A 12,837-nucleotide genomic window follows, 5' to 3' on the forward strand; every position below is an offset into this window, starting at 1 on the left:
GAACACACATTTCATTGCTGTAAAACAACAAGACTGTTTCCTGTGGTGTAAGGAATCTCAAAAGGCTGAGAATACCACTGAAATACTATCTTACAAATGTGAACAATCAAGGCATATTGCAAATTATATACTGCAATGCTACAAGATTGCCTGCACCTTCAAGACACATTGAACAAAATCAGCACTCATATTACATAATAGTGTGGGAAAAATGGAAAGTTACTGGTGCCTAAGTAAATAATCAGTGGCAAATCAGACAAGCTGTCCTTGCCTGTGGTGATGTCTTTCATGCCTTTGTCTTGTCCTTGATGGGAATATACCATTCCCATCATAAGATGTATAGAAACTAATACAGTTGCTGTACCAGTTGGAGACTTCAGTTGACTCCAGGAAGATCTGAACACACCATTACAGAAGTTTGTATACTTAAAAGCTACAACATGAATTTTTAGAGACTGGATGTGGCACTTAGTGCCACGGTCCAGTAATCGCAGCCATAGTGGATCAAGGGTTGGACTTGATGATCTCAGAGGTCCCTTCCAACCCAGCTGATTCTATGATTCTATGAGTCAGAAGGCCATCCCCTCTCTTATCTAAACTCAAACAGAATTTCTTTGTTGAACAGTTAATAGCACATGACAGTCATTCAGATCATCAAACCAGACAGCTGAAGGAAGAATAAAGTTGGTAAGCTGTACAGCATTTAAAAAATGATTAAATTATAGACACAGAGCAGCTGGTTTATACTTTTCTGGAATATTGTTAATTAGGACATATGAGACACCTTAAGAACTCTTGGGGCCTTACAATGATAAGAAACGTGATTTTTGGAGACAGATGCTTGCCAGTTCCGAAGATCATCATGGAGTGTATTTCCTCCTGCATAATTAGTTTTAAAGGGACCATCACAGCAAAAGAGATTAATAGTCCAAGGGCAAGGAATGAGTTACAATAAATGTGGTATTGATAGAGGAAACAGGGCTGCTATCAGTAAAAGCTTTCTTTGGCAAGAAAAAGAAACTGGTAAGAAAAAAAAAGGTACGAAAGAAAAATATATAAAAACTTCAACACGTACATATGAAATGGTAGATCAAAACCAGAAACTAAGCCTTCAGGTATGAAAATGTCCCTGCCCAGGCCAGCATATAAAACTATGCTTAATTTCTAAAACGTGTTCACAGCTGATACACTGATTTGTAATCTTTTAAATATAAAAATATCAGAGAAATCACTTCAGTGGTAAAGGCAACTGGAAAGAAATATTTGACATGAATTTCACTCCAGAATGTCTGCTCAAAAAAAGAAGGATTTAGTAGGGTATCTTGAAGGAGATTCATCTATTCTTTATACTTACACATTTCAATATTAAAAGCAATGGATATTTTCCAGGTTTGACCTGTGCGACTTAAGGCATGAAACACACAGTAACCTTTGTATTAAGCAAATATTCCTGTAATGCTGCTTCATCAGTCTTTGCATGAAATACAATTTTCTTTTCAGGTCAGTTATGTGCCCACTTAATCATCAATTAAGAAACCATGCATGACCTTGGAATCACAGCTCTTTACAATGACAGATACTAACAAACCTTAAATGATTTGAAAAATCTGTGGTAAGAATCTAAAAGCTCTGTCATATGGAATGCTGTTCTATGCAATTTAACCTTTTTCTATGAAGTTCTCATAGCTGCAGGACATTCTATAATCGAGACAGTATTTTTATTAGTCCAAAATACAAAAGCATGAAAATAATTCCCATGGATTCCTAGCAGCTCCTTTAAAATTACACCTCCTTGTCTTTCTCTGGTACTCTAAGGATTATGAAAGTAGGTCAAGAAAGAAGAAATGTCAAGTACAGGTTAGAGAAATTCAGGTTAGAAATGGGGAGCTAGTGCCTTATGCTAACAGCTACGTGGTCCACCCACCTTCTTTCTGAGCTGTGTTGAGGAAAAATATTTAAGTAGAAGATAGATGGGAGGTAAGACACATAGAAGCATGAAAGATGACACCATAGGTATGTGACTGGAGCGTGGACTAAGCCTGTACAGGGATGGAAAAAGGGCACAGGGCAGAGTCTACTTTCTAGATGAATTTGAAATGTAGTTTTCAAGGATCAAAACTGTGGTCATTTCTACCTTAGATACACAATTCTTAGCCATAATCACAAACACACAGACACTAAATCTAATCTCCATACCTCATTATAATGCTTGTCCAATGAATCCAGAATTTCCTTCAGTCCAGGACCCTATATAGGAAAAAATGCATCAGAAGGTAATTTTAATTTAAATAATGTTTTTTTTACACACCTGTATTCAAAGAACAGTGGTCAGATTTTTACTCAATTATATAGTCATTATTTTATTCATTTTCATTATATCTTTTTTCAGGCACAGAGTCAGTTTGTAAATGCCTGAGTTTTAAAAACTGGCAGCTTCTTTTGGAGTGAAGTGGTCTGTAAGAGAAGGAAGAAGTCACAGACATCCATATCAATTTTATTGCTAATCCCTTCTGTTATCAGCTACATCTTTGTTCCGCAGCATTTCAAAACTCTTTCCATTGACTCAAAGCACAAGTTTGATGCAGAAGCAGGTCCTAGTTTGAGTAAAGAGCTAGATTTTTAACTTAAGAGTACAGGAAGTTAAATTGGGAAATGCCAGAATTCTCCAAAAGGCTGACTTCCTGGCTCTATTAGCATTACAAGTTTATAATTATACACCCACTGTTCCCAAAGGATTTGAAGCAATGGGAAAGCAACTTGCTACTAAATGCAGGCTTAGGATGGAGAGATTAAAAAGACCCATCTGCTGGGAAAACCAAAACATTTTAAGATACATTCTGCCACAAACTAGGGCCTCAATGAAATTTTTAAGTGCTGTAAATTGGGGTGGAACACAAATAGCTGAATAAAGACCTTGTGAACTAGAACTTGGGTTATTTTAGCAATTAGCACGTAATGGCTGTAAAGAAATTTTTGACTCCATTACTAAGATAACGATATATACGGTTAAGTTTCATGGTCTGAATGACCTGCATTCAACAGAGACAGGGCACAAAGGCAATTCTTCTCCTCTGGGGCTTTTTATAATCACAGGCAATTTAGCCTCCACAGCCTCTGTGGCAGTGGGGAAAATGCATTTGGCATTTATGCACTTTAAAGACTGCTTCAGGAAACCGAATTCTTTTTAGTTTTAAAAAGGATTTTTCCTCAAGAAAATGAAGGTTGTTTATCAGGCAGAGATGATATTGCTAGAGATTAGTCAGAGTTTTGATTGCATATTTTTTACAAGGTCATAGATAATTAGTTTATGTGCAATGTTATTATACATATGTAACATGATAGAAATATGCTGGTGTTATGCACTGTAACAAGAAAATACCCTTCTGCACTTTCAGAATAAGAGCTGATAATTTCTCAAATTTTCATGCTGAAGGACTTGTAAAACTATTATATAAGTCAAGGGTCAAAATCACTTCTCACTAAAGACACAAATTGGTAAAGATGGAAATACTGTTGTTTTCAACTGGTTAAGACTCTTATAACACAAACCACTGTCAAATTCATAGCAGTGCAGCAGTAAGCCTCCAAAGTATTTCCAGAAAAAAAAAAAACCAAAAAAACCCCTGTATGTTCTCTTATTGCAGCACGAGATCTAAGTGAAATACAGAAATACTGTGTCTTCTGGGTCACTGTAAGCTAAATAACCAGTCAGTATTCTTTTCTAAGGGTGACCTCAAATGTTTACTACTTCAGAGTTGCTGCTGTACAAACCATCCAGCAATTCAGGGGTAAAAGCTGATGAGAGGAACAGAAACTATTTTGTCAGAGGTGGCATTCCCCGTGTCTGACATTTGTACTTGTGAAGATGCTGTTTGAGAGCTGAATATGACAGACAATGCTTGGTAGTTGATACCTTTGTATCACAGTACCAGTTCTAAGGATCACTAGGATGTAGGAAAAGAACTTAGGGAATTAGTGGATTTGTGGAAGCATTGCAGTTTAAATTTTAGAAAATAAGATCTCTCACGAGTAAGGGAAGTGTGACTGTGGCTGTAAGGTCAACCAACACTGTTACAAGGTTGAAACTGAAAAGCATTTCTGTTTTTAGAAAAGCACTGTTCTTACTCTGTTATAGATTAGTGTGGGTTTATAGACAACCAGCTTTATGAAAATAATTTTAGGTCTTCACAGATGTTATAATTGTCACAGGAGGTTAAATGCATTTTTTGGGGAAAAAATACTAATAAGAATAGAAATCACTGCATAGAAAAGGCATACTCTTGTTCCATGTGGTAAGAACATCAAGCCTCACAAGAAAGACTCCTGAAGGCTTTCTTTCACTAATGTAACTATTCATAATTTATCTCAGGACCTTTGGAGAAGGCAGGGGTAGACAACTTCAAAATAAGAGACTTGTAAATTTTTCTCCTCCAGGAAGCTCACTTTGAAGGAATTTCACTTTCTTTAACATGTACAATTCCTGTACCTCTAACTGGCAGTAACAAGTCACAAGGCTGGTTACAAAGTCCCAGTGGCTGGCTATGCTGATGAATGATTATGAAAAGCTTAAAAATTATCACTATATAAAGCACTTACATAAAAAGCAAGACATGAGTTTGGTAAGAGTGATTATGTAATATCTGCTTTGAGGGTGTACATCCTGAAGGTGGTATTATTTGGTTCCTGTGTAATCATATTTTGAAGTGTTCTGACAAATCATTTAAATGAGGTAGGTCATGATTTGCATTCTGTCAGCAAAGCCTTCTCCAGCTTGATGCATCTGCTATGTAGGAGTGCACAGAATGACAAACACACAAGGTTTTCCCACATGTAGCAGATCATTTTGCAAAATACTAATGGCTCTGCTTACCAGTAAAGGTACTTCCCTCGAGGTACTGACATTCAGAAAGATGAGAAACAGACCATGATTTTGGTTAACCTAATAGCTGCTTCCTTGGGGAAAAAAAAAATTCAATTTGATGGAACCTAACTAATGAAAAAGAGGCAAACACAATGTTCCCATGGAATCTGAAGGTATAAAGAACTGGGAAGATGCTAAAGCTCAACCAAAGTCAAACAGGAAAAATTATTAAAACTGATGGATAAGTAAGTCAGTAAGTAACTGTCAGTAAGACTTAGCAGAACATTATTGCATCATACCAGGATAGGACAGATGTGTTCTGAGACATCATCACTAAATTATTAAGTATGGTCCTATCTATTTTACTGTGATTATATTATTACAGTAAGACCATGCTTAAATGTTAGGGAACATTAGGAAGGTTTGGAAGCCGCATGGAACATCAGAGATGCCTCACTCCCTCTGTTTTCCTCAGCATCAGAAGAGACACAAGGCCATAAATTTTTTCCATTAATTTTATTTCAGAAGTCAACTGTCACTTCAAATTTGTGTTGAAAAATAGGCTAAATATCATGATACATAAGGCTTTGACTGAGATGCTCACTCAACCCTGATTTCAAAAGCTAATGGCACGATTTTTACTTTGATACCCATATTAAAGATGTCAGCCCAGAATGTTCAGTCCTAAAAAAGGGACTGAACTGTGGTGACAATGCTGACTTATTAGGCATCTCAGCATCAGTGCTTGAGTCCTCCAGTGTCAACTTGTTTAATCCAAAAGCCTTGCAGAATTCTGTAATCCTGCAAGCAGTCAAATATAAGAATTTATTCTCCCTTCTCATTTACCACCATGTTGCTTCTTTTCCTGTTTTGCTGCAAACGAAACTGCTGCAACTACACAACCCAGGAAGAACTTAATGCTGTATCTACCACCAATCAGGATCTCTTAGATATTATTTCTACTAATTAGAAATAATTACTAATTAGTAATTTTTGACAAGGTGGAAAGCTTTTGTACGTTTTGAAAATGAGACATAACCTCAAAAAGACCCAGAACTGTTGCATGACTCAGGCAGTCAAGGGGAACTTACAGCATTTGTGTTGCATTCTTGGCTATGCCAAGGCCTTTGTGCAACCAGAGGTAAACCATATCCCTGTTTTAGTCTTTCCCTTTTCAAAAATTAACAAAAATATAATACCTTTATATTTCCATCATTCCTCCTAAAATAAAAATAATAAAATGAATGTACAACAGCAGAACATACAATTACTCATGAGGGCCTTCCTAAATGCTAGTCTCTTTCTTCCCTTTCACACTGTTTCTCTCCAAGAGCATATATCTGCATAATCTGCTCTGAAGTCTCTACAGAAAAAAGATCTGGTAGTATCAGTTTGCAGGCAGAGAAGCAATAAAATAAACAGGAGTTGAAGAAGTATTTTACAGACAATTTCTAGCTTTTGAATGAGAATTGCCACTTTGGATGTTCTTCAGACTTGCTGCTTTCCAAATGCCAGGGAAAACCTCACTTGAGTGGGGTTTCCTTATTTTATTTTATTTTTTTCATATCAAGGCTTGTAATTGAGAGAACTGAAACACAGAGAATACAGCTGCAAGAATATGAAAAGAAGTGAAAAAGTTTCCTAATTGTTTTCCAAAATTACAAACAGATTTCAGATGTTATTTTAGAGACAAGGCGGCAATAGAAATACAGGTACCTAAAAGGAAATAGCTCCAAACTATGAAATTACTGGGATTTATAATATATTTTATCCCTTAGCTTTTCAGTTCTTATGCATTTCTGGAAACAAGACTGATGGAAAAGCCTTCCCAGTCTCACAGTTCATGAAGTAAAATGCATAACAAGTGAATTGCACTGTTTGCACCACAAGAAAAGGCTGTATCAAAGAACACTTCTGTACAAGTGACTCACTGTAAAAACTTTGTTTGCGTATTTCAGATCTCTGCTTGCCCATTAAAGTAAAATACTTTTTTTTCTGATTACTGTAATGTAAAAAATTTTGAAACTTCTCAGTGCAGCCGTGCAATATTGTGTAATTATTGAAAAGAGCACATGGAAAGAATGATGAAGGTATGACGTCTGCCATACCAGAATATGTCAAATAAATAACATATTGATATGGATTTAGAAAGTTTAAATGGATAGAAACAGACAATATGACCACCCCCTGTCAGTCATTCTCATCCTACCATATAAGTATTTCTAATATTCTTCTAAAAAGCAGATGAACTTCCAGGAAGACCATAAATTATACTAACAATTTTCACCTATTATAGCTTTAATTTTCTGTTTATTGTAATTAACTGATAACATTCATTCACTTCTAAAAAATCAGTAGAGGAATGACAGTATTTCCAGAGGCAGAGGAAATGAGATTTCCAAGGCAAACTGCTGGCTACTTCAGATAACTAGTGTGGTGACATTGACATACTGAATAACAAGAGACCTACAGTGTTATGGAATTAAATGAAGAAATTCAAGTAGTCTGTGAACTTCTCCACTGCTGCACATGCAACACAAACAAAAATGAAATCCTATTTTAATTTAAAACTCTAAGGAGTAACACAAGGATAACCTTCCAAGCAAGAATAGATGTAAATAAAAAACATCTGAAATTCAGTCCCTTGCAAAGGTAAATAAGGAACACAATGATGAGCTTAAGAGCTAGCAATTGTAAAATAAATATATTCTGGTTGCAAACAGTAACTTTGGACATGCTGGTAGAAAACAGCAGGTTTAAGAGGCTGAATAATTGTGATTGCAGCTCACTACCCTGTGACTGAGAAGTTCCAAAGTTTATTTCATTGCTCTGACACAGACAGTTTTTGGACAAGATGGCACTTGGTCAAATCAAACAGTCCTCATTTTTCTTACCTTTAAAAATCAGTCCTGCAAGTACTTCCCCTCTGCCAAACAGCAACACCTGGCAGAAGTCAAGCTCAGATTCACCTCAAAGAACTCTATTACACTGGTGGCAGTCTGTGGCACAACTCTAGCTTGGCAGCTTTTATTTAAAAAACAATCTGATAGCCCATTAAAGTGGGAACTATTAAGAAATGGAATCCCACCAGTCATAGTAGTTCCAGTAGAGATGGAAAACTGGGACAGAAAATACAAAGTTAACACTTAATGGAGAAACCAGTAAAACTACTTTTTCTGTCCTCTAGACTACCTATTTAAATAGAAACACCTGGCTCCTGATTCATGGAAAAGTAAAAATTAAGCCAAACCAAAACAACAAAACTCCCAACCCCCAAATTTTCCACAAATGAGTATAATATGTAGAACAGTGCCAGCCATCATGCAGCTATTTCTAAGCAGGAAAAATGGAAAAAAAAAAATAATAATCTTCTCACAGCATCCTACTATGACAGTATTTCTTTTCTATTCATAAAATCAGCATTTCCATTTCAGTGAAGTGCTCGGCAGAGCATGACACCAGCATGGGAAAGACCTCTCTTTTTCAGAAGACTTTAGAAGAAAATTCAAGCAAACAAATGTATGAAATACGTTTGAAGAGTACAGAGATTTTGATTTCACAATCCCCGTTTTCTGAATGCTTCTGAAAATGAAACGAATAGTGTATTAAATAGAATTTTTAAACAGTTCTCTACTCTTTAAGAAGGGGTCAAAAAGCGCTAGAGGGAGCTGCTGTTCTACTTAAGCCGTTTGGATTCCCTGTTTTCAGCATAAATTGTTACCCGCTGGAGTGAAACACGTGTGAAAACACATCTCAGGTGTCCAGCACTGAAATAACAGCACGGTACTCAAAAACCAACATCAGAGAGCAGGGATGCAAACCATGGATTCTGAACGAGAAGAGAATAATAGAACGTTTTAGAAGTATTTAAGATTTCATAAATCATAAAAAATGCTCAGAGGAGAATCACCATCTGGGTAGGCTCACAGACATTTTTTTTTATAGCCCATCAATAAAAAGTGTCATTGATTCCTTGCTTTTTCTGGGCTCAGGATTTGCTCCAAAGGGAAAAAATATATTACACAAAGGAAAGGATACCTGAAAGAAGTTGCATATAGTCCTACTTCAAGTGAATAGCTTCATCAATTGCTAATGAATCTACATTTCTGACGCTGATGCAGGTTTTTAACCAAACATATGCAGATGATATTAAAGACTGTAAACTCACTAGAAACATAAATTTTACTGAAAAAAAGGGCCCTAGAAATTAGGTCAGGAAAAAAAGAAAGGATAATGTATTGAGAGAGGCTTAGGAAAGTCAGAAGCATAGTATAAAATAGATAATATATCTTAAAATCCACCATGTGAAAAGTAGGTAACAAAAAAATAATCAAAACTCACACCATTTAGCAGCGTCCAATTTACAGCCCTTCTGACTGTTCAGAATGTGGTCCCATAATCCCTCCCTGAACACGTATTTTTTTATAACTGACCTATATGCCAGTTTCCCAGAGTATTGCATCTTGTTCACCAATTTTTTCCTCAAGGAGGCAGAAGAGCTTTTTTTGGTCATTACTGAACACCTGGCTACAAGTACTTTGGAACAAGTACTTAATATCATGGCAGAAATGTATAAGTAAATTAAGTACGTTTTTAAAATTTAAAACATACAGTGTGTACTGTAGCTGCTCTAAAATTAATGACTGAATCCCCTTTGTATAAAATACAAATATATTCTTCTGAATCAAACACCAAACTTGCTTTTCTGGAGAGTCTAATTTTTACATGTTTGTATCCAAACTTAGGTAGCAATCATGCTGGAGGTGCAATGGCTCTGCTGCACTTTGGAAAGACCAAAGTGAAGGCCAAGAATAAATCCATGTGCCACTACTTAATGTTAGAAGAGAAAGGATAGCAATAGAGCAAAAATTTATTATGGTTTGAGCCTTGAAAAAGGGAGAAGGAATGATGGATCATATTAAAGTCTTTTCAGTATGTACAGGTTGTAGCACTTTAAATACAGGGATACTACCAATGTGCAATTACAGGCATCACTGCTTTTAGAGCATGGGTTTTTTATGCATTATATTCTCAGTGTTAAAAGAGGAACACAAGATGATGGCGTGGCTGTATCCAAAGTAAGGGCTGTGTGAGGAACCAGCCTTTAGGACCTGCCATGGAAAGCAGTGTGGAAGCACCATTGTGAGCCTTGAACAAAACCAAAAGGACTGCCTGACACAGGACTGTCTGATGTCTATGGAAATAACAGCCTGCATTTGGCCTAAGGCCTGCATATGGGCACAACGATATGAGACAGTGACAATGTTAAAAATAATGCTGGAGGAGCAGGGGGGTGGAGGGAGGTTCACTTCAGTCGCTCAATTGTGAAATGTTTCAGCCACGCTTCTCATCTTTGTCAAGTGACTGTTTAAGAGTCCCAGGCCTTTGAAGGGAGCTGTGATGATGGGGCTTGGGAACTTCACTGACACTAACCCTCCCCCGTTGGCTGGCCCAACGCTGGATCCAGAACTGGTGATTTCCTGTTATGTCTAACTTTTCTTCTCCTATTCTCTCTCTCACACACACTCTCTCTTTCCCTTCCTAAAATCGTTAGGTAACACAAGGTTTGTCACAACTTTTCCCAGGTCTTAGTGGTTGACCGTATATAAATTAAAGTACCAGCTTTTATGGGTTATTCCTCTTGCAGTTCTAATTAAAGCTAATGCTTCAGTACAGACCTTGAGGGTTGTTTCACCTTAATCTGATACAGGCATATCTGATGGTCAAGTATTTCCTTGGACCATAGCATTTTAATCTCTTTCCCTGAAAGGGACAGGTTTGAGACTGAGATTGGATCCAGCTGCACCGAGGCTCCTTGCTGAGACGGAGTTCAGAAAGCAATAGGGTCCAATCTGAATCTCCCTGGGCTGCTCAATCTGGGTCATGAGAGGTAGAATTAAGACAGTTATACCAGAAAAAAATACCTTTAATACCAATATTTAGGCCATCATTGTTTGAGGAATGCCTTTTTGAAACAAAGTGCTAGGCTACAGTACTCATACAGAGGTCCTCATAAGGATGCTGACCATGCTGACAAAGTGGAGCTTCACATTTGTTGTAAGAAATTCTGAAATAGGTCTAAGCAATAAAAGTGCAATTTAGCTTCCACTCAAGATTTCTGGTCAAGGATCATACATCTTTACAGGCCTGACCTGCCAGCAAATCTATGGTGACAAAAATTTGTAATGGAAAACCAGCTTCCATTGGTTCACAAAAAGCTAAGTGGATTAGGTCTAAAACTTACTTCTGCTATGTTTGGTTGTTGGTTTAAATTTTTTTAATTTTATTTTTTATTTTGATTTTTTTCCCTTCTTTCTTTTATAGGTCATTTTAGCGTTTGTATTTAGAAGATCACTTCTCTTAGAAGATCACATCACTCTTTGCTCTGTTTCATACCCCACAGTTGGCAGTACCATTTCAGAACTAGAAAGCCCAAACTGTTCAAGAGAGTCAAACAAGTAAGGCTTCAATATGACTGTACACAGGGGAGAAGAGGCAGAGGCATGGGTTTTTAACTACTTTTGTTCAGAGATTAATTTCATCAACACATTTTGCAAGGAAAAAGGGGGGAAAATTAAAAATTCATGCAGTTTCATTTGTAGGTGATATTAAATTATATCTGTTTCATTTTATTCAGTGTTTTTCATGCAGTAGTCCATTCTAGTTTTCACTTGAAACTTGAAGTAGATGAATCAAATGTTCTGATGCATAAACTATTGGCCTTTACCTATTTCAGGTAAGCAGAAAAATGAATTATGAAATCCTGTCTTGATACTAAGAATATAAAGCAGCAGAAGTTTACTTATCCACAAGCAAATAGCTGTTTTGTATTTGTTCATGACAGCATTTTTACAATATAATATATAGGGAATGTTACAAATATGATAAATTTTTCCTCTACCAAAGGAAGGCTGTGTTCCTTCTACTCTAAAATAGGTCCATGCCTCACTTGAAATTTGAAATCATGTATCTCATTAAAAAAAAAGTCCCAAACCTCTTAGATCTCAACTAAATCCTTTAGTGCATTATATTACAAATACTTTCACAGAGCCATGTATTTCTTAATCTTTTCAATTCTTCAGTAAACTCATTTGAAATACAGCTGAGTGCTCATGTCAGTACTGAGAATAATCCTTCCCACCATTCAGACACTTGGCACATGCTTCACACACCCCTTCATCTTTCAAATTACCCCTCTGAGACAGAAATTATCCCATCTTCTACAGAGCATCACGCATTTTGCAAAATGAATCAATGTACAGTATTCACATTTAGCATACATGGCCGGTCTTTGAAATACCAGATAATTTCTGCTTCCTTTGCTGAAGTCTGCATTTTGTTCTTTCCCTCCTGTGTAGTCTTTTGTATTTGTGGATGCAGTCCTTTTATCTTTGCTGCATCAGAAAGCTGGGAATAGTACCTGTTTGATGCAGCAAAGTGTAAATAAATTGTTTTTGACCACAATTATGATCAGGTAAACTGCTATAAAGATGCTAACAAAGTTCACACTTCTAAGACAGAGTAAAAATTTCCCATTCTCCTCATTAGTTACTCACAGGAGGTCCTGGTGGCCCTGGTTTTCCTGGGAGTCCTGGTTTGCCTCGCCTTCCCTGGAAACAAAAAAAGAACAACTGATAAATGTTACAGCTAGTAACTCATTTGGAATAGATATTGTCCAAGAGAAAGACTTATTGCCTGCTTATTATCCAAATGTTCAGAAACTATCCAAAATAATACTCTGCATAAGTCACAGCAATGTTATTCAAGCCTAGCAATTTTAGGATTGCTTTGAATAATCACAACAAACAATATGTTTGCATCACTGTAACATTTACTGTCACATTCTAAAACTGTATCTCAAATGTGAGTGCATATAAACAGGGCTGGAAGCAGAGCACCTTGAGATGTAAAGACATTATGTATTATCTGAATATCAAAGAGCTTGGGATGCAAACTGTGCTGCAGTAGTCACCCTA

The 12,837-nt window shown here is 36.6% G+C and overlaps 1 protein-coding gene across 6 annotated transcripts in view; it reads right to left on the reverse strand.

The window, feature by feature from the left end:
* Positions 1 to 12,837, reverse strand: part of COL19A1 (collagen type XIX alpha 1 chain) — a 175,624-nt gene that overhangs the window by 45,963 nt on the left and 116,824 nt on the right. For all 6 annotated transcript variants that reach the window (XM_071741615.1, XM_071741614.1, XM_071741612.1 and 3 more), the window contains 2 exons: positions 12,418 to 12,471; positions 2,197 to 2,247 (listed from right to left, as the gene is read on the reverse strand). In XM_071741615.1, the coding sequence (XP_071597716.1) occupies positions 2,197 to 2,247; positions 12,418 to 12,471 (105 nt within the window). The remainder of the gene's footprint in view (positions 1 to 2,196; positions 2,248 to 12,417; positions 12,472 to 12,837) is intronic.

Source organism: Heliangelus exortis, chromosome 3 (genome assembly GCF_036169615.1).
Source record: "Heliangelus exortis chromosome 3, bHelExo1.hap1, whole genome shotgun sequence".
In the NCBI taxonomy this organism is placed as follows: Eukaryota; Metazoa; Chordata; class Aves; order Apodiformes; family Trochilidae; genus Heliangelus; species Heliangelus exortis.